The 21,690-nt window shown below is 45.1% G+C and overlaps 1 protein-coding gene across 3 annotated transcripts in view; it reads right to left on the minus strand.

Annotated features, from left to right (window-relative positions):
• The window catches only part of Insr (insulin receptor), a 900,533-nt gene that overhangs the window by 816,763 nt on the left and 62,080 nt on the right, over positions 1-21,690 (minus strand). For all 3 annotated transcript variants that reach the window (XR_007975038.1, XM_052168340.1, XM_052168339.1), the window contains exons 3-5: positions 11,498-11,819; positions 2,640-2,788; positions 1,322-1,466 (exon numbers count right to left, since the gene is read on the minus strand). Coding sequence is in view for 2 of the 3 variants with exons in the window: in XM_052168340.1 (XP_052024300.1) it covers positions 1,322-1,466; positions 2,640-2,788; positions 11,498-11,819 (616 nt within the window). In the remaining variant the exon portion in view is untranslated. The remainder of the gene's footprint in view (positions 1-1,321; positions 1,467-2,639; positions 2,789-11,497; positions 11,820-21,690) is intronic.

Raw genomic sequence — 21,690 nt, forward strand, 5'->3', positions numbered from 1 at the left:
ATGGAATTCCAGGGGCCAGGAAAGATAAGCATCTCAACAAAGAGCAGGCATGGTCTCTACTAAGTGAACAAAAGATCTTGTTGGGGGAAGCGGGGAGGGGACCATGGACATGAGACCTTAGGTTGAACCTTCAACAAAGGCTGATTAATTCATTAAAATTTCAGTGACTGTGGAGAGGTTAGAATGTTGCAGGTCCAAAGTCTACTTACAATTTATCCTGGACTGACTTTAACCCTCTTAATAGCCACTCTTACCCACCTCTGTTTCTGACCTGACCTCCATGTGACTAACATGTAAAGCTTTTGGAATATACTAGCGAAGCAGAGCATCAGCTTCCGTCACCACAACACTCAGATGACTTCTGAGGCCAACAGCACAGACTTCCCTGGTTTTCTGTTACTTACCTCTTTGATTTTCATGTCAACGTATTTTAAAGATGCCTTGGTTTATGACTTTGTGTTCTATTAGTATAAAAATATCCTGATCTATTACTACACTGGAATATGTAATTTGGGATAACCTTTATCAGTGTTCCTGGGCTGAGCTACTGATAATTGGTTCCAGGATAAACTAGCCCATGTCCCTTATCCCTTTAAGGTGATAGTTTTGAATTAACAGAACCAATTGGAAAAGCTTCCAAACAAGGCTGTGAGCAGGTATATGTGACACTCCATTCTCAGTGTAAGTTTTCACAGATATGCACACCATTAGCAAATCCCAGCCAGTACCTTCTGACTTCCCTAGAAAGACTATAAAGTAGACTTTGTGTTTCTTGCTAAATGGACATTTACAAACGTCGCAGGCATTTTTCACCTAACAAATGCTTCATTTCTGTTCAGTTGGATTATAAAAGAACAAAAGCTCTAAGTTCTTGTGTGTGTGTGTGTGTGTGTGTGTGTGTGCGTGCGCGCGCAGCGCGCGCGCGCGCGCGCGCGCGTACATGCATTCACAGGTGCATGGGTGAACACGCATGCTGCACGTGCATGTATGTGAGAGTTCATGAGTGTGGGGGCAGAGGAGAACCTGGCTGCCATTCCTTAGACCTTATCCACCCTGGTTTTCTTAGTCAGGGCATCTCACTGGCTTCAAACCTGATAAGCAGGTAAAGACCGACTAGCCAGGGAGCCCCAAGCATCCACCTGTCTCTCTGCCCCCAACAATATTAGGCCTGCCTTTTTTTTTCTAAACCTGTGATCAAATTCAAACCTGTGTGTTGCAAAGTAAGCAGTTTATCTAGAGAGCCATCTCTCCATCCCTACGTTGTTCTCCTAATCCATGAGTTTCTTGGTTAGCAGTCACAAACACAGTCAGGCTCACATACCCAATTTCCAAAGTCTCTCCTCGAATTAGATGCAGCTTCCTGAAGAAAGAAAGCGAGACCAGTGCATAGGAACGACGGATCTTCAGGAACCCTGAAATCTCCTCAATGAGGCCGAGGTTAGCCTCCAGTTCAGCTGCCAGGTTGTCTACAACAAGAAGGAAGTGCCCATGAGTGTCTCCAGGAATGCTTTATCCAGTGTGTGTGTGTGTGTGTGTGTGTCTGTGTGTGCACTCCCGCACACTCAGGATGTGAAGGTAGGAGAATTAGGAGTTGGAAGTCATCTATGGTTATGTAGTGAGTTTAAAGCAAATCTATAATACAGTATGCCTGCTTTTATTTTATTTCTATTTTTGAAACAAAGTCCCATGTAGCTCAAGTTTGCCTCAAATCTACTATTCACCTAAAGATAACTTTGAACTCCTGAACTTCCTGCCTCTACATCCCCTCAGTGCTTTGATTATTTCCCTGGTGTGCTGTAGCAGCCTAGTGCTAAGGACTGAATCCCTTGAATACATGACTGCTGGGCAAGCACTCTGCCTACCTCAGCACTACCCATTGTGTTGGGGTTTGTTTTGTTTTGTTGTGCTGTGTTTAGCTTGGAGCCTTTCTTTCTTTATTTCTTTGATATGGGGTCTCATGAGTCCAGGCTGACTTCAAACTTGAACTTCTGGTACCTTTATCTCCCAAGCGCTAGGATAGCAGGTGCATACAAGCAGGCTTGGTGCATGTTAATAAGGATAGGTCCCCGGGGCTGTAGAGATGACCCAGAATTAAGAGAATTTGTTGCTGTCACAGAGGACCTGGGTTCAGTTCCCTCATCCGCATGGCAACTCACAATTATCTCTAACTGCAGTTCCAGGATGTCACATATCCTCTTTTTTTGTGGATACTACATATACACCATGTATATGCACATATCCAGACAAAATACTCATATACATAAAATATAAAGAATACAGATTCCTGCTGCGAACTGCAAAGTAAGAATTTTAGGCAAAGGTAGAACCACAAAATTTTCCTTTTGGATTCTGAGGCAACTCCTGGTAGGAGTCTCCCACTTAGGGGGCCACTGAAGAATGTGTCACTTTGTTTGTTTGTTGTTGTTTTGTTTCTTTGGACAAGATTATGTCATCCAGGCTAGTCTGAACTTGCTAGATTAAAGCAATCCTCCTGCCTCAGCCTCCTGAATATCTGCGACCACAGGACCGAAGTGACTATGGCCATGGAAGCTGAGAGGGGAATGTGTGGGAAGCCCCGAGCTGTGCACATCCCTGCTCGCAGCTCACAGGCAGAGCTCACAGCTCCAGCAAATACTCACTGCCCCCTCGGATGTTGATGATCAGGCTGCCGTTGATCACGGTGCAGCCGCGGAGCTCCTGGGCGGAGGTCACAGAATCAATGGTCTTCTCTCCTTCGAGGATTTGGCAGACCTTAGGACAGGGTCCCAGACATGGGGTGCACATCAAGCTGAGAGCAGAGCAGAGATAAAGAGATCAGTGAGGTGCACAGGGTTCTCTCAGCCTATCGTTTGGAAGACAGCACACGTCACAGGAACCCAGTGGCGAACTCAATCTATCACTCCAATGTGGATGTGCTGAGCTCAGCACTTGAGCTTTAACTGTCAACAGGACATAGCCTAGAGTTAGCTTGAGGGGGTCTCAGTTGAGGAATTGCCTAGATCAAATTGGCCCATGACATGGCTACGTGGGAAGTTATCTTGATTGTTGATTGATGGGGGAGGGCCCAGTCGACTGTGGGTGGCCATTTCCAAGGAGGTGGGCCTGGTCTATATGAGAAAGCTAGCTGGCTGCACACTAGCTACAACTGAATCAGCAAGCGTCATTGCTCTACGGCAGTGGGTCTCAGTCTGAGGATCACTACCCCTTTGGTGGTCACATATTAGATATTTTACCTATCAGATATTATATGCTATGATTCAAAACAGTAGCAAAATTACAGTTATGAAGTAGCAAAGAAATAATTTCACGGTTGTGGGTCACTACAATGTGAGGATCTATATTACAGGGTCATGTTAGGAAGGTTGAGAAACTCTGATTTGTGGTTTCTACTTCAGGTTTCTATTTGACATCCCTCAGTGACAGACTGTGACCAAGTAGTATAAGATGACACAAACCTTTCCTAAGCTGCCTTTGGTCAGAGTGTTTTATCATAGCAAAAGAAAAATCACTGATATAGTATTTCAAATATTTGAAACCAAGTATATCTTCACGATGTTAATGAGGCACCCATGGGCAGTATAGGATACAGAGCCAGATTCCCAAGCAATACTTAATACCAACATCATCTTATCACCAAATTGCCACAATCAAAAATATTCCCAACTTGCTGCTACAATCTTACAATAGCCAATTATCTCCTAAAAATTCATTGCCCGGGGTTTGAGAGAGTGTTCAATCAGTGGAGTGTTCACCTCACAAGTATGAGAGCCTCAGTTGAACCCCCATAACCCACCTAAACATGTCAGGCATTGGCTGGAAAGACAGCTCCCAGGGTAAAGGTCCCTGTGCACAGCCAAGCCTGCCAACCTGAGTTCAATCCTGGGGACCAACGAAGGGAAGGGAGGAAAGCAAGTCCTGAACACTGTCTACCGAACACCACATGCTAACCTTGTGCACACGCACGTGTGTACACACACACACACACTCACATACACATGCACTCATACACACTCACATATACACAGACTCACAAACACACACTCATACACACACTCATATATACACACCCTCACACACTCATACACACGCATACACACGCACATATACTCACACACACTCACACACACTCACTCACACACAAAAAATAAAAACATACACAATGAAAGGTTTTCTTAAAAATACCAGACATACTAATAGATGTTGGTAAGCCTAGTACTGAGGAAGGAGAGAGAATCCTGGGGTTTGCTGGCCAGCTAGCCGAGCCTAATAGGTCATGCTCAGGGCCAGTAGGAGACTCTGTCACAAAGAAAATAGGTGAAATTCCAAGAATGATATCTGAGGTTGTCCTCTGATCTTCCTACACCCACTCACACGTAGTCTCACAGGCACAAACATGGACACACATTCACAAGAAATTACTTTCCTGGTGTAAGAAACTGGCCTTCATTTCCTGCACAGGGCAAATCTGACAGCACCACACCTGTCCAGTCTGGTATGACAAGCTTCTCCCAAAGGTGCTAGGGATCAAACTGAAGGTCAACATTTTACCAGCTGAGTCATCTCCCTACACCCACAGAGTTTGTCTTGGAGTCTCATCCTGTAGGCATAGTTGATAGAATCATTGACAACATGCTAGAATGTTCGTGTGTGTGTGTGTGTGTGTGTGTGTGTGTGTGTGTGTGTGTTGGGGGTACATACTCACTTTGAGTACCATTCTTCAGGCACCTTGCAGCTTGTTTTTGAGATAGAATCTCTCATTGACCCTGGAACTTGCCATGTGAGATCATCCTGTTTCCTTGCCAGCACTGGGGTCATAAATGCATGCCACCATGCCCAGGTTTCCAAAAAGAAAGTGTGTGTGTTTCTGAGCTCAGGTCTCTGTACTGGCCAGCTATTGAAGCTAGTTCCCCTGTTCCCAGCCTTGGGAGCCTGACTCTTGACCTACCTCTCCTCCTCCTAAAGGACAGAGTATGGAAAGACTCAGCTATCAGATGACATCAGATGACACAGTCGCCCCAGGTGGGTGTGGGGGATACACACACGCACTTCCAACATTCCAGTGATGAGATGGCTCATTAGGTAAAGATGTGTAACCCCCAAGCTGAATTCAATCCCCAGGACCCACACGATGAAAGAGGAGAGTTCATTCACCCAAAGTTATCCTCAGAGTTCAACATGTTCGCTTTGGTTTTCTCTCCCATAAATAAATATGTAAACAAATAAAATACATGAAAATTCCCAGCACTTAAAGGATCAAACAGACAACACTGCAGGCACTGCAAGTTTGAGGCCAGCCTTGTCTCCACAGGGAGAGCCTGTCTCAAAAGAGTAACAAAGCCCCAAACAAAACAAAAACCATACGCAGCAACTCCTATACCCAGTCTGTCCCTCTCGCGAGTGCTCCTGAATGTATCCAAGCATCCACCACAGGAACCTCAAAGGAGGTGGCTTAGTACGACTGCACAAGCATGAGGAGCTGATGACAAATTCCTAGCATCCAATTTTTTTTGTAAAAGTTGAGTATGACACTAAACCCTGTGAAGGGACAGAGACAGGGGGATCACTGGGGCCTGTGTCCAGGTACAGTTAGAGACCCTAGCTCAAAGCAATGGAGGAGAGTCACAGAGCAGGCAGGGCGCTTGACGTCATCCCCGGGCCTCTGAACAGGCACAAACAGGCAGGAACCCTGGTGCGGGTGCCCATGTGTGCACACAGTATGTCTGCATGTTTATTTCCGTTCTGAATCATTCTAGCGAAGCTAAACTCACAACCAGCTAGTCAGAAGCATGGGTGTTCTAGGACTCTGAAGTATTGCTGAGGTCAGGAATCAGGACAGTCTTGGAAGGTACTGAGTCTGGAATGTGTGATGCCTGCGGCTGCAGCATCCCAGATACTATGCAAACATCTGGGTTGGAAATCCACAACCACGAAAGAGAGAACAACATTGAATAACTATCCCTTCTTAACACACACACACACACACACACACACACACACCAGATAGTAAAACAATCTTGATTAATAAAAAGAACTGGAGCTATCACTATCCCTCACCTAAAATAATACTACAGAGCTATAGTAATTAAAACATCATGGTATTGGCATAACAACAGAGAAACTGATCAATGGAATTGAACTGAAGACCCAGACATAAAGTCCATAAACCTTTGGACACCTGATTTTTGACAATGAACCCACATATATACACTGGAGGGTGGGAAAAAAGACATCTTCAACAAATGGTGCTGGTCAAACCAGATGCCTGCTTATAGAAGAATGAAAATAGATCCACACTTATCACCCTGTATAACTAGACTCCAAATGGATCAACAACCTCAAAATAAAGCCAAATATTCTGATACAGTAGAAGAGAAAGTGAGGATTTGCCCTGAACTCATTGCCATAAGAAAAAAACTTTCTGAACAGAACATTGATAGCACAGGCACTAAGATCAACTAGTAGATGAAACTGAAAAACTTCTAGGACGCTATTATTTGGACAAAGCAACAGCCTACAGAATGGAAAAAGATTTTTCTCAACTCCACATCCAATAAAAGGCTAATAACTAATATCCAATATATAAAAGAACTTCAAAAAAAAAAACCCCAAACCACTGGACATTAAGATAACAACCCAGTGGAGTACAGTTCAAAACAAAGAGTTCTCAAAAGATGAAACACTTGGAGAAATGTTCAACATCTTTTTTTTAAAATGATTTATTTATTAATTATATGTAAGTACACCGTAGCTGTCTTCAGACACTCCAGAAGAGGGTGTCAGATCTTGTTACAGATGGTTGTGAGCCACCATGTGGTTGCTGGGATTTGGACTCAGGACCTTCGGAAGAGCAGTCGGTGCTCTTAACCACTGAGCCATCTCTCCGGCCCCCAACATCTTTAGTCATTAGGGAAATGCAAATGAAAAGTACTTTGAGGTTTCATCTTATACCAGACGAACAATCAAGATCAATAAAAACAAAAGACAGCACAAGCTGACGAGGGTGTGGGGTCAGGAGAACAGTCGTCCAAAGGACACCATGTTCTACCACAGAATCACTAGTTCACCCATGCTCAGTACTGCTCTACTCAACTCAATAAGAGCCAGAAACTGAAAACAGGCTAAATATCCATCAGTGCATGAATAGGTATAGAAAATGTGATATATTTACACAGTGAAATATTATTTGGCTGTTAAATAAATGAAATCATGAAATTCACAGATAAATGGAAGGAACTAGAGAAAAATCATCCTGAGTGAGGTAACGGAGACCCAAAAAGACTAATATGGTATATAGTCACTTACACATGGATGCTAACTGTTAAGCCTTAGACAGACAACCTACTAAAAGTATAACCACAGAGGTTAGGTGTAGAGAAGTAATGAGCGGGTAGGGGAGGATCTCTAAAGAAAGGGAAAATTGAATATATAATTATGGATCAGGGGATAGGAAGGGGGAAAAACTACAAGAGAAAGATTCGGGGGGGAGGGGGAAGGGAAGAGGAGGGCAAGAGAGAGAATACAGGAAGAAACAGCTAACACCAAGAGATATTGGAAGGGTCATGTGGAAACCAACTACAATGGGCACTTCCTCCAATGCATACATAAATAAAAGAAATCTTCAGGTTTCATTATTCGGAATCTTTAGATCTTGTTATTTGGAATTGCCAAATAAGAAGGAGACAAAGACCCATCTACACATTTGTAACCACCAAGGAAAACCTCCCGGGACAGGAATCACTTAGACAAAGAAAGGGGACCTCAAAGAAAGCCCCAAACAACTCAGGCTAGTAAGGCTGCAGGTTGCGGTCCACAGACTAACGGTAAGGCCCTATTGCTGAAGACAACAGCACTGTATCTCACTGAACGAGGAGATGTTAAGCTGCTGCTAACTTAGAGCCTTACTCTTGCTCATATTATTCATGGCACCAGAAGGTACTCTACGTGCTACCAGGGAGAAAGGTAAACACCAGCCCAGCTACAAGCCCTTTTATTTACAGTGTGCAATAGTGGCACAGAAGTTATGGGATCAACCAACCGCTATCTGGTTAGATTTAAGGCCCATTCCACGAAATGAAACCCATGACTGATACTGCTAAGGTGGCCAAGAATCTAAGAATACATAGGATATGGACCCATGGGAAAACGAATACTATTGAGTTACTAAAGGAATATTAGCAATGACGTGACTCTTAAGGAATTCTGTCACACTCGTGGGTCAGTGTCTCGCTCGGTCATCATCAGAGAGGCTTCCTCCTACAGGAGCTGGGTACAAATACAGGCACCCCCACAACTGGACAGTGTGCAGAGTGTCATCATTGTGGTTTTGGTGAGCATTAAAAAAATGCCTATTATTTAAAGCCAATGTCTTTTTCTTCTTTAGAATGGACATGTATGTGTGCTATGTAAGCATGTGTGCCCGTGTGGGGGCCCACAGATGATGTTGGATATTCTCCTCGGCTGTTCTCTATCATATATATGTGTGTATGTGTATATATACATATAGATGATAGATATAAAATTAGGTGATAGAATTGTTCTCTATCATATATGTGTATGCATGTATATACATAGAGATGATAATTAGATGATAGATAAATAGATAGATAGATAGATAGATAGATAGATTGACTGATTGATTGATTGATTTGTTAGATTTATGGTGTGTATGTGTGTGTGTGTATGTGTGTGTGTGAGAGAGAGGCAGAGAGACAGAGAGAGAATGTGTGAGACTGTGTGTGTGAGAGAGAAAGAATGTGTGAGACTGTGTGTGTGTGTGTGTGTGTGTGTGTGTGTGTGTACACTCGCCCATTTCTGCATGTCTGTGTGATATATAACTGTGTGGTCATGTCATCACAGCATGTAGTATGAAGGTCTGAGGACAACTTTGGAAGTCAGTTTTCTCCTAAGGTTTCAAACTCAGAATACCAGGCTTGGTGGCAAGCACCTTTACCTGCTGCGCCATCTCACCAGTCCTTTATCCTCTATACTGAGGTAGGATTCCCTCATTTGAACTCAGAGCTCATCAATTTAGCTAAAGTAAATAGCAAGCCAACCTGCTCTAGGAATGCCTGTCTCCAGCTCCTAAGGCTGGGATTACAAGTGGACCAACACTCGGCCTGGCATTTTCGTGGGTTCTAAGGATCCAAATTCCTGCTTTCTCCGGTTGGTCATCTCTCCAGCCCTAAATGCAACATCTTTTAAACAAAGGTCTTGACACCAGTCCCTGATCATTCTAAAAGACTGAAATGGATAAACAGAATGATGTTCCCTTCTCCAATCTTCCTGCTTAACCTCCTTCTGCCCTTGAAATAATAAAAATAAATAAATAAATAAAAATTTAAAAGTCCCATTCAACACACAGACTGATTTATAGAGGCCTATTTGGGCCAACAATCCTTGCCGTTTTGTTTCTTTGGTATTTTTTTAAAATAATAAGCAAAACAAAACATATTGTACTTTCAGGTTGCATAAACACTAAAAAAAAAAAACAAGGTTCACAGGAGCGAAGATAAAGACTATTTCCCTTCTTGCCCTTTCTACTTAGGGAAATAAAATTTCCCACCAAAATCAAAACACCCTTTTGCTTGCTCACTTGGCTTAGAGCCCAAGTCTGAGAGGAAGAATTTTGACGTCAGCAGGTCAGTTCAAGGCCTCGCGATGTGCGTCTGTTTCTGATTTGGTTTTCTGTCCTTTGCTGGACAGCCCCCCCCCCACACCCCTCCCTTTTCTTAAACCCCAAAACAAAAACCAAGAAAGAAATTTAAAAATCAGCAACAATTTGGAGCAGGTCTCAGACACTAAAATATCTCATCCAAGAAGTTAAAGCTCCTGGGGTGTGTATATATGTAAATATATGTACACACGCACACACATACATACACATATATGAAGCCTGGCTCACACCATCAAGGAGAGAGAAAATCCTGTTTCTCACCCAAGTGGTAGGAAATGGCTAGATGGTGCTGATCTTGGAAGAACAGCCAAGCCCTGGAAATGGTGTAGGTGTAAGCCCTCCCTCCCCTCCTTAAGACTGTATGCCCAGCTTGTGTCAGGGTCAGGTGGGGTAGGCTATGGACTACACAGCTACCCTCCTGGTACAACAGTGATTTCCCTAAGCCCAGGAGAAGGAGAGCAGTGAAATGCAAGGATTCCATGTTCAGCTCACCCAGCACAGCACTCAGAAAGGCAAAGAAACACTCCCCTTCTCATCAAGTCCCTCATCAAAGCCCAGGAAACAAACAGTATTTAAAAAAAAAAAAATGCTGCTGAGAGCTTGTAAATCCCTCAGTTGGCAAAACACTTGCTGTGCAAGCACGAGGTCTCGGTTTGCTTCCCCAGTGCCACGTTCAAAGCCAGGACTGAAGTCACGCCTGCAGTCCCCGAAGTGGGGCAGCCAGCACGGGAGGACCCCAAGCTCTGGAACTAGTGAGAGACTGCTTCTCAAAAAACAAAGTGCGGTGGGGACGTGGCTCAGTGGTCAAGAGCTTGCAGCTACTCCAGAGAAGCCGAGTTCCATTCCCAGACTCCTCTGTGCACATAAAACACTCTGTGTGTGTGTGTGTGTGTGTGTGTGTGTGTGTGCACGCACACGCGTATACACACATAAATAAGAATAAAGTATTTTTAAAAACTAACGTGGAGAGTGATTGAGAAAAGCATCCAACATCAACCACTGGTCTATACACACACACACACACACATACACACATGTCCACACAGATGAAGACACACCTGGACTCACCTGCAACATGTGCCCAAACACACAAGCAAATATGTGCACACATCTGCTCAACTATACACACACAGTGTTCATTTGCTAACACATGCATCCATATAAGTGAACATATAAACACATACATACACATGCCCATCTTTACATACATGAACACATACACACACACATATACACGTACCTTCATACATATGTGCACATACATAATGCATAAACACATACAGACATGTGTGCACATATCCACACACACAGGTGCCCATACACATACCCATTTTGTGTATCACATGGATACATGCATGCACACACACATGTACTTATCTGTACATACATGTGGCCCACTCATATGAACACATATATAATTTTTTAAAAGTAAGTAGTAATCATCAACAGCAAGCCCATTCATTCACACTCTGGTGTGAATAACACAGGATTTTTTTTTTTCTCTCATGCAGGGTAGGAGGGATTGGGGTGTATTTCTTTCTGTTTTTTTTTTTTGGTTTGGTTTGTTTTTTTTTGAGACAGGATCTCATGCAGCTCAGGCTTGCTTTGAACTCACTATGTAGCCAAGGATAACTCTCACCTTCTGATCCTCCTGCCTCTCTACCTCCCAAATGCTAGGATCACTGGTGTGTACCACCAGCCCTGATCGATTTGATGCTAGGGAATGCGTGCTAGCAAAAGAGCTTCACCTTCAGCCTCCTTAGCAGCCTCTCCAACCACATCACCAGCTTCCAATTCCTTCCCAGCCCGTCACCCAGGACTCACTTGCTGGAATTCATGGTATAGCCAGATGGGCACTCGGGGATGCACTTGTTGTTGTGAATGACGTATTGGTGGCAGCCGGGCCTCCGGGAGTTCCTGCATTTGTAGTGAAGGTCTTGGCAGAAGCTGAAGTTCACACAGCGCCAGTCCTGGAAGTGATAGTAGGGTGGTGGGCAGGTCTCCACACACTGACCATCCAGGTAGAAGTTGCGACAGGCCACGCACTTGGTGGGGTCATCAGGTTCCGAACAGTTGCCCAGGCACTCCTTGTGGCAGCACAGGCCTTCGGCCGTGCAGCCATGTGACTTACAGATGGTTGGGCAAACTAGAGACGAGAAGGAAAAACAGAACAGCTGGTCACGAACTCTGTCCAATTTCTGTCTGCACAAATAGCCAAACAAAACAATAACAATAAAAGCCACACTTAAACAGCACTTGGCACGTGCCTGACTGCTCTGTGAAAAACAGGACAGTAGCCCCTGCAAAGCAGCTCCACACTTGGCGAAAGTTAGGCAAGCACCTGAGGAAGAGAGGGCGAGAGACCCGGCTCCCTGCATTAGCTGTTACTCCCATCAACACCAGGCTGCTGAGGGGAAGGCAAGGAGCCAAGTCCTCGGCCGGACACACAAGGTAACACACTGTTAAATGTTTCCTATAGTCCATACAGTGCACGTCTATGACACATACAACAGCAGGCAATAACTTCAAGGGCACACAGACTTTGCTCATGCTATGCTTAAGGGCTAGAAGAATGGCTTGACAGTGGCTAGCACTTGTCTTGCAAAGGACTTGAGTTGAGGTCCCAGCACCCACAACGAGCAGGTGGTTCACCTTTAACTCCAGCCCCAGGGGATCCAATGCCCTCTTCCGAGCTCTGGAGACACCTGTTCATGTCCCATATGCACACATATTAGTAAAAATAAAATATTTCCTGAAAATGCCATACCACAGCTTAAAAAGTGGTTTATTATTTTAAATGTGATTTGCTGTATTTTTGTTTAAGATTTTTTATCTATTTATCTCATTTTTGTGCGTATCCTGTCACTGTCTTCAGACACACCAGAAGAGGGTATCAGATGCCTGTTACAGATGGTTGTGAGCCACCTTGTGGTGGCTGGGATTTGAACTCAGGACCTCTGGAAGAGTAGTCAGTGCTCTCAACCGCTGAGCCATCTCTCCAGCCTCTGTGATTTGTTTTCATTATAGGTTTATATAATTTTATTTGTTGCCTTAATTCCTCACCTACTTATTTAGTATATACTGCACTGTTGGGAATGGAACCCAGAAGTTGTGAATGTTAGACCTGGTTTTGACCACTGAGCTATACCCAGTCCTCACTGGTGGATTCCAGGTTGGCCCTCTTCAACTGACCCATGCCCCCAACACCTCCCTGGAAGATTCTAGGCAGGAGCTCTACCACTGAGACATGCCCTCTGCCCTTAGATGTACTTTATTTGCAAACAAGTACTCATTTAGTTATGCAGGCTCTCTTTGAACTCACTCTGAAACCTACGTTAGCCTTACACTTATCATCCCCCTGCCTCAGCCTATCACAAGTTTACAGGACCTGTAACCACTACATGCTCTGTTGAAACTTGAGAGAGGGACCCTGACCTTGAAGGAGTTTTGTTTCTGTTGTTTGCTACTGTGAGATCACAGACTTGTGTCACTGAGCCCAGCTCTGCACGAGTTCTGGAGATGGGGACTCAGGTCATCACGCTGTGCCACAATGGTGTGGCACCAGGAACCGCCTCCCCAGCCACGGCCTCGCCATCTCTTCTTTTCAGTCCTTCTCTTCCTAGGTTGCCTGTGAGTATCTGTGGCTTTTATGACCCTACATAGTCCTCTGCCGTGTGCCTGATCTGCCCTCTGAGGTGTGTCTCTCTCATTTTACTTGTAGACTCTGGAGCAGGACTGGATCGCCAGGAATCAGATTTCTCCCAAATTCTCAAGTGTAACTCTCCCAGTATCAAGTGGGTCCCAGGCCACTAGCCAGTTCTACATACTGTCAGCAGCACTGTCCAAGTCAACCCTCTACTATGACAGAAATATGAGTTGCCCAATGGTGTAATCCTTTCTCCCCTGTAGCATGTGGTGTAATTACTGAACACACAAAGCAAAAACAAATTTTTAATTATGCTATAATAACAATAATAATAATAATAACAACAATAATAATAATAAATACCCTAAGAGTTTCTGTCTCTGGCTGCAGATGTGGCTGCAGTGGGTAGGGTGCACCCTAGCATGAACAAGACACTGGGTTTGAAGCATCACCAAAAGTGGGTGTGATGGTGCACTTCTGTCATCCCAGAATTCAAGAGGTAAAGATAGGAAAACCAGGAGTTCAATATTTAAAGTGGAGAAAAATTGAAGAAGACACTTGATATCAACCTTAGACCTCTACATATATATATATATATATATATATATATATAGAGAGAGAGAGAGAGAGAGAGAGATGCATATTTACCACACACATGTATGCAATATTAATGAATGAATTATTTAATTAATAACAGCATTTGTCTGGCTGTGTGGCCATCTATCAACCATCCACAGAATCTTACCATTTTCCCAAACTGAAACTCTCTGTTCATGACTCTCACCGCCCTCCATAGGCCTACAACCCATTTTTCTGTTTTCTGTCTCTGCTAGGAACTTTGGATGAGTGGAGTCCTGTACTGGTTGGTTTTGTGTGTCAACTTGACACAGGCTGCAGTTATCACAGAGAAAGGAGCTTCAGTTGGGGAAGTGCCTCCATGAGATCCAGCTGTGGGACATTTTCTCAATTAGTGATCAAGGGGGGAGGGCCCCTTGTGGGTGGTGCCATCCCTGGGCTGATAGTCTTGGGTTCTATAAGAGAGCAGGCTGAGCAAGTCAGGGGAAGCAAGCCAGTAAGAAACATCCCTCCATGGCCTCTGCATCAGCTCCTGCTTCCTGACCTGCTTGAGTTCCAGTCCTGACTTCCTTTGGTGATGAACAGCAATGTGGAAGTGTAAGCTGAATAAACCCTTTCCTCCCCAACTTGCTTCTTGGTCATGATGTGTGTGCAGAAATAGAAACCCTGACTAAGACAAGTCCCTTATCAGGTCCTCAAAATTTATCCACATGGTAACGTATATCGAAGGTTCCTTCAGTTTACTCTTAGGGCTGAGTAATATTCGGGGTGAATCATCTTCGCTGCCCCATTCATTTAAATGTGACCACTTAGCCTTTAACTTCAGGATATTATAGACCACTCCTCTATGGACATGGGTGTGCAGATATCTGAGTCCCGTTTTCATTCTTCCATGCATATATTCAGAAACGGGATTGTTGAATATTGAGTACATGCCCTGGGCATGAAGCTCAACAGACAGGGTCTCTCACTGACCCTAGAGCGAGACTGGCAGCCAGTGAGCCCCAGAGATCCTCCCGTCTCTCCCTAGCACTCTCTCTCTGATGCTACAGGCATGTGCATGACCATGCCCTGCTTTTTACACAGACGCTGGGGATCGGAACTCAGCTCTCTATGCTTGCACATTAACAACTCTTACCCAGCCACCTTCCAGTCCCCAACTACGTTAATTCTCTTAATTCTTCCAATGAGCCACCATACTGTTTTCTCCAGCCACTGATTCATTTTACACTCCCAACAATCTTAAAGACTGATTTCTCCTGAGGAAGTCAAGGGTTTGTGGTTCAATCCAGTTCACTACAATTTCAACTTCAATTGTAATTACTACAGACTCTCAACTCTGCTTTGGACAGGGCATATTTGGAGACATCATGACCACATACTTATATTCTTCTCCGTTGAAACCTCTTAGGCCAGTAGGCCTGCCTACACAGTTCAAATCACCCTCAGCACCACCATCTTCCATACTCCTACAAAGATGGCCCACTAAGCCCCACTTAAAGCATTGTCAAACCTATCACAGCAATATGCCAGTCCTTGCTTGGTACCAGCTTCTGTCTTTAAGTTAGGGTTTTACTGTTGTGAACAGACACCATGACCAAGGCAATTCTTATAAAGGTCAACATTTAATTGGGCTGGCTTACAGGTTCAAAGGTTCAGTCCATCATCACCAAGGTAGGAGCATGGCAGTGCCCAGACAGGCATGGCACAGGCGGAGCTGAGAGCTCAACATCTTGTTCCAAAGGCAAACAGGAAAAGACTGGTTTCCAGGCAGATAGGACAAGAGTCTTCAAGTCCACACCCAGTGATGCACTTCCTCTAAGAAGGCCACACCTTCTTTGATAAGGCCATATCCCCAAATAGTGCCATTCCCTGGGTCAAGCATATTCAAATCACCACAGAGACTTCCTGGAGACTGAGGAAATGGCCATCCCCTTGAGGACCCTGCAGCCCCGCAGACCCTTTCCCCCCTGCCCTAGCACTGAGACTACAAGCACACTGCCAATCTTGGAACTCAAGGCTCCATACACACAGCTCTCTACCCATGAAGCCCCATCCTGTTGCAGTCTCTCCTCTTTTCCTTGCACCAAAGTACAATTCGACCACTGTCCAACTAAGGAATCTACTGGACTTACATACAAAGCACAAGTGTGAGTTACAGGAGTTAAGTGTGACTCAAAGCAACCATATCATAGGAAAGCCTCATCCCAGCATAGGTCACTACTTAGGACTCCCTTCATTAACCTCCACCCTCTACATACCCTAGCATAAAGACCACGAGGCCATGGAGGAAACAGAAAGTGAGAGTTGGGGGTCAGTCAGCAATGCACCCTACCCTTCCTCCTAGGAAGGGACATCAACAGCCAGCAGGTCTCGCTGAGGCTTGTGCTGGTGAGGGGACAGTTATGACAGGTAGTCGTCGCAGCTCTGCGACTCTGTGATGAAGTTGGCCTGTCATGCCCAGAGGACAGCATCCTGCAACACCTCCTTTCCTGTGATTATGAGTCCAGGGATACAGAAGGCAAAGCTGTGCCAACAACACTCAGCATTAGTGCTGCTCTGTCTAGGGAGATCTGAGGGCTGAAACTGAATTGGGGGAAGTAATAATAATTAAAGCAGTCAGTTATCTGAGGCTCACAGAAACACGAGCTCTCCTGTACAAGACACAGAAGGACAGGAAGGAGCCCATTTCCTGGGTTGGGGCTGCAGCTAAGGGTCAGCCTTTTTCATTCACAAGAAGCGTCATCAAAGCCCTAATAAACACTTCCCAAACACATAAGATCTGCCGCCCACAAAATGCTAAAAGAGGCCAACATGCAAACAAAGCCAGGGCCCACAGCCAGGCACAGCAATCTTGCACTTTGCACTGTAGATTTCCATTTATAGGACCTCCAGGAAGAAGGAAAGAAAACATGGTGACAAGGTAGACACGGCGCTCTGGCTACCTACATCTGGAATTTGAGAGGAGCACGCTGCAAAGGCACCAGGCAACTAAGGGTTAAGGGAGGGATGTAGCTTTTCAATTTTATTTATTCATATATGGGGGGGGAGGGTAACACCTGCAGAGACCAGAGAAAGAGGTCTAGAAGATTTCTTCTTTTAATATCTACTGGTTGACATTTTCACAATGGTGTACACTGCATCTTGAACATACTTACCTTCCAGAAGCCCCACCACCTCCTCTTTCGATTCCTCCCAGATCATATACAGCTCCCTCTCAACTTCACATCCTCTATTTTAAATGTGTGATTTACTTATTAACCCATTAAAGGCCTTATTTCTTTTATATATATAAAAGTCTCAAAAATCTTTACTACAAATCTTTACCCAATGAAATTGCACCAACGAAATTGCAAACTTCAAGAGTACTCAAGTAGTTATCACACATGTTCTTTGAGACTTTTTACTTTCTGCCTAAGTATCTCATTCTTTTTATTTACTTATTTACATCTGAAATGCTGCCCCTTCAAAGTCCTCCCCCACAGAGTTCCTCCCCCCATGACCCTCCCCGTTGATTCTGCAAGGGTAGGGCCCTCCTGGATATCCCCCACCCTGGTACATCAAGTCTCTATGAGATTAGGCACATCCTCTCCCACTGAGGCCAGGCAAGGCAGTCCTCTGCTACATGTGTGGCCTGGGGTCTCGAACCAGCAGCCCAGGTATGTATGCTCGTTGGTTGGTGGCTCAGTCTCTGAGAGCTCCCAGGGGTACAGGCTAGCATATGACCACCCTGTGTTTTTCTGTAAGTGCTAGGGATTCAGATTGAGATCTCAGACTTGTGCTTTCACTTGGCTTTCAGTGAGCCATCTCTCCAGTCTCCAGCCTCTATCTTGTCTCTTTCATTCAGTGTTAGGACTAATAAAAAGAGTAAATCCTGTTGCATGAATTCTTTTCCCTGTGTGTGTCTTGTGGCTGCAAGATCCTCTTAATGAATCCACTCAGAAAGGTTTCAAATAGCCATGTAGTGATGGCACATGCCTTTAATCCTAGCATTCAGAAGGCAGAGGTATGCAGATCTCTGTGAGTTTGAGGCCACCATGGTGTACAGAGCGAGTTCCAGGACAGCCAGGGCTACACAGAGAAACCCTGTCTTGAGAATCAAATAGTCTGACCAGTAACACCTGGATAGCCCAATGCTGGCTTCCAGATGGGCTATGTTGGGAAGGACAAGGTATTTATATATTTTCATTCCCAGCAATAACAATTCACTTTAATGACATTCTATAAAACTAGTACCCAATGTTCTTCTAAATATTACTGTTGTGATGAGAAAAAGAAAGAAAGAAAGAAAGAAAGAAAGAAAGAAAGAAAGAAAGAAAGAAAGAAAGAAAGAAAGAAAGAAAGAAAGAAAGAAAGAAACTGAGACGGCTCAGCCGGTAAGAGGCTCGCTGCCCAGCCTGGCAATCCCTGAATCCTACATGTCGGAGAACCTGAGCTGAGCCTGGCTCTCACGAGCTGCCCTCTGACCTCCACAGGCTCTCCCTGGCACCTGCATGCCCTCCCAACACAAATAAATAAATGTGATTTAAAAAAAAAATGACTAAAGAGTTGTGCAGATAAAAGAAACTAAAGTGAGACTGTTATTAGATGCAAAGTGTCACTTGGATCAGGAGGAAAAAAAACACATGAAGGAAGACCACTGTGGCGCCAATGGTCAGAGGAGGTAGAGAGAGCAGCTGTGAGTCACTCTGCCCTCCTGTCCTGTGGCTTAGGCGGCTCAGACCTATGACCAGCACCTTTACCTGCTGAGCTGCCTCCAGCTCCAAAGGATTAGATTTTTACAAGTGGATTAAAATTCTATTAGTGTTAATTTCCTAGTTCTGATCATTGTACTACCATTGTGTAAGGAATTTTTCTTGTTGGGAAACACGTTGAAGAAGTAAGGGACATGATCATTGTGACAGACGCCATCAACACAGGAAAACATCTATAATGCTTGCATAGAGTGCAGAAATAAAAAAAAAAATCAAAGACAGTAAAAATGTCACCAACTCTCAGTTATCGGATTCCTACAACTTTTCTTTAGGTCCAAAACTGCATGGTAGGGCAACAAAGTGGTTGAGCATGCAGAGGCATTCCTGCCAAGCCAACTTCAGCAGGACACATGCACGCACGCACGCACGCACGCACGCAGGCACGCACGCGCACTAGAAATGTGTTTTAACTGCATCAAAAAGGGCAGCCCATTGCCTAGAGCACAGGCTTTATAAATGCTGCAGTAGCCTAAGACACAGACCAGCTCTGCACTGTAAACAAATAACCAGTCCACAGAAATGCAATTCGACACCCACCCCCTCCCCGGCCGCTTTGCTTCAGGTGTTACTGGGAAGTTTTAAACTGTTTGTGCTTTCCTTGACAAATTACAGATGTGAAACAAAACACCAAAACAAAAAACAAAAACAAAAGTTTAGTGTCTCCACACCACTACACATACTTTATGACATTTCTTTCCAAAGCCTGAGAGCCTCTCATCTCTGCCGCCCCGAAAGTGAGTTTTAGAAATTCCTTAAAGTCCTGTTCCATTCCAAACCTTTCTCTCCCTAGCTGGGCCCCTAACCTCTGAAGTTCCAGTCCCCCCAAGCCAAATCCCGCCCCTTTGGAATCTAGTAACTGATTTAATGGCCCTGAATCTTGACAGTTTGTGTTCAGCAGCAAGCCCTCATGAGCCTGCACCTATTCTTGAACTGGAAGGCGACCCTTTTCTATACCAGGACAATAGGACCGTGATATGCGTACGCGCGTTGGAGACAGCTTTGGTTCTCAGGTCTTAGCAGACTGCAGGGCGCTGGTAGAAGCCTGGAGTAAGGAAAAGTGAGAAGAAAGGAAAGGGGGCGGGGGAGAAAGGAAGCAGGGGAAGGAAAGACGGAGAGAGGGGCTCGCAGGGGTAGGGGGAGAGGGAGGAAGGAGGGAGGGAGAGAGGAGAGAGAGAGAGAGAGAGAGAGAGAGAGAGAGAGAGAGAGAGAGAATGTATTTTGTGTGGGTGCTGTGCACCGCGGGTCGAAGTTCTGTACCCACAAACAAACTCGAGTATGCAAATGAAGGGTGCGGCCTGGCCGCTCGGGCCCCACCCACTGCGAGCCACGGAGACTGAGCAGCACAAAAGAGTGCCTCACTCCGCTCCGCTGGATTCCAGGTCGGGTGGTGGCGGCCGCAGCGCCGCCCTCCCGCTCAGCCAATGGGCTGGCATGCTGCGGTGTACTGGCTCCGCCACCCTGAGTGCGCGGGGTTCTGGGCTCCCTATTCTTCAGCTGGGACAGCCACCGGGGTTTGTGACACCCCAGAGAACTTCTCCTAGGTGCAGGCCTTACGGGATCACCCTAGAAGGCACGCAATTTTGAAAACTTCAGTTTTGCAAAAAGGCAACGCTAGGAATGCAGAGTGCAATATGCATCCATCGGGTGGTGCGGGGCGCTGGGCATGTGTTCAGGAGGAGATCTGGTCACCACGTGGCAAAACCCGGGACACCCTAGCCCCAGGCCTCAACTGGAGAGATGCCCAGAGAAGGGCAGAGGTCATACAGTGGGATCCCCTTTGTGGAACCGGAGGGCAACTGAGCAAGAAGCTACAGTGTCTTCACCCGCTGAACGTGCAGAAAACCAACAAGCACCGGCCTAGAGGCAGTCTTAAAATAAACTGGCCGAGGCTGGACATAAAGCTCAGTGGTCGTTCAGGAAGTGATGAGTTCTAAGCCCAGCACTAGCGGGTGGCTTTGTATCAAGGCTCTTTGATCTGAAGACTGCACACTTGCTCAGTCCACGCTTGTTTTCTTGGTTCCAGTACACTAAAGAAGAGTGAAGGAAAGTTGTGCAATTAACAGGTCCTTCAGTCATTAATGTGTGTGTGTGTGTGTGTGTAAATGGCCCAATAGATAAAGTGCTTGCTTATAAGATAAAGTATCATCTTACTTACTAATTATTAAAATAATTTTCCCCTTTAGATGTGAGAGAAGTAGCTACTTCATTAAAGTCAGTTCACCCAGAATTCACGGTGTCCCCCTGAAGAGACAGACTGGTGGTTATCATTGAGTTATTTCCAAGGGATTATGCTCAAGTGTTTCCCATCAGGGAAGAATAATACAAGATATGCCAGTGCGCGAATCACCAGAGCCCTCGAACAGGTCAGAGCTGATAAAAGACAAAGTCCAAAATTAAACTTGAGGGGGCCAAATTCTGATTCCCAGATAGGAAGGGAGGGCTCTGAGGAAGGCAGGGGAAGAGTGAGGCAAGGGAGGGTTGTGTGCCAAGACTTAGTAGTTAGGCAATGCCAGTTTCCACCTTAGAAGGTTAGAGCTCAGTTGGTGTTTGCCTAGCAGTTAGGAACCCTGGGCTCCATCTCTGACACTACAGAAACTGGGCATTTTAATTCCAGTACTGTAGCAGAAGCAGGAGGATCAGGAGTTTCAAGGTTACCCTCTGCTTTAACAGGAAATTTGAGACCAACCTGGGCTATATGCGGCCCTGTTTAAAAAACAAAAATAAATTAAAAAACAAAAACACAAAAACCAATGACCCTGAAAAATCAGGCTTTGTAAGTAACCTTGGCCTGTTCTGGAAAATCCCCTGCAAAGTGTCATAGACCTATGTTTCTTCTATAAGGTTTTTCATCTTTTCCTTGTGTATGTATGGGTACACACACTTTAGGCAGCTAACAATCGGATTTGTGTATGGGTGTGTGTAGCTCCAAACAAGTATGAAGGTCAAAGAGCATCCCTGGGGAATCGGTTCCCTCCCCCCACCAAGTGGGTGCTGAGAAATAAACACATCATCAGGCACCTTACCAACCCAGCCCTCGGGGC

Source organism: Apodemus sylvaticus, chromosome 22, assembly GCF_947179515.1.
Source record: "Apodemus sylvaticus chromosome 22, mApoSyl1.1, whole genome shotgun sequence".
Classification (NCBI taxonomy): Eukaryota; Metazoa; Chordata; class Mammalia; order Rodentia; family Muridae; genus Apodemus; species Apodemus sylvaticus.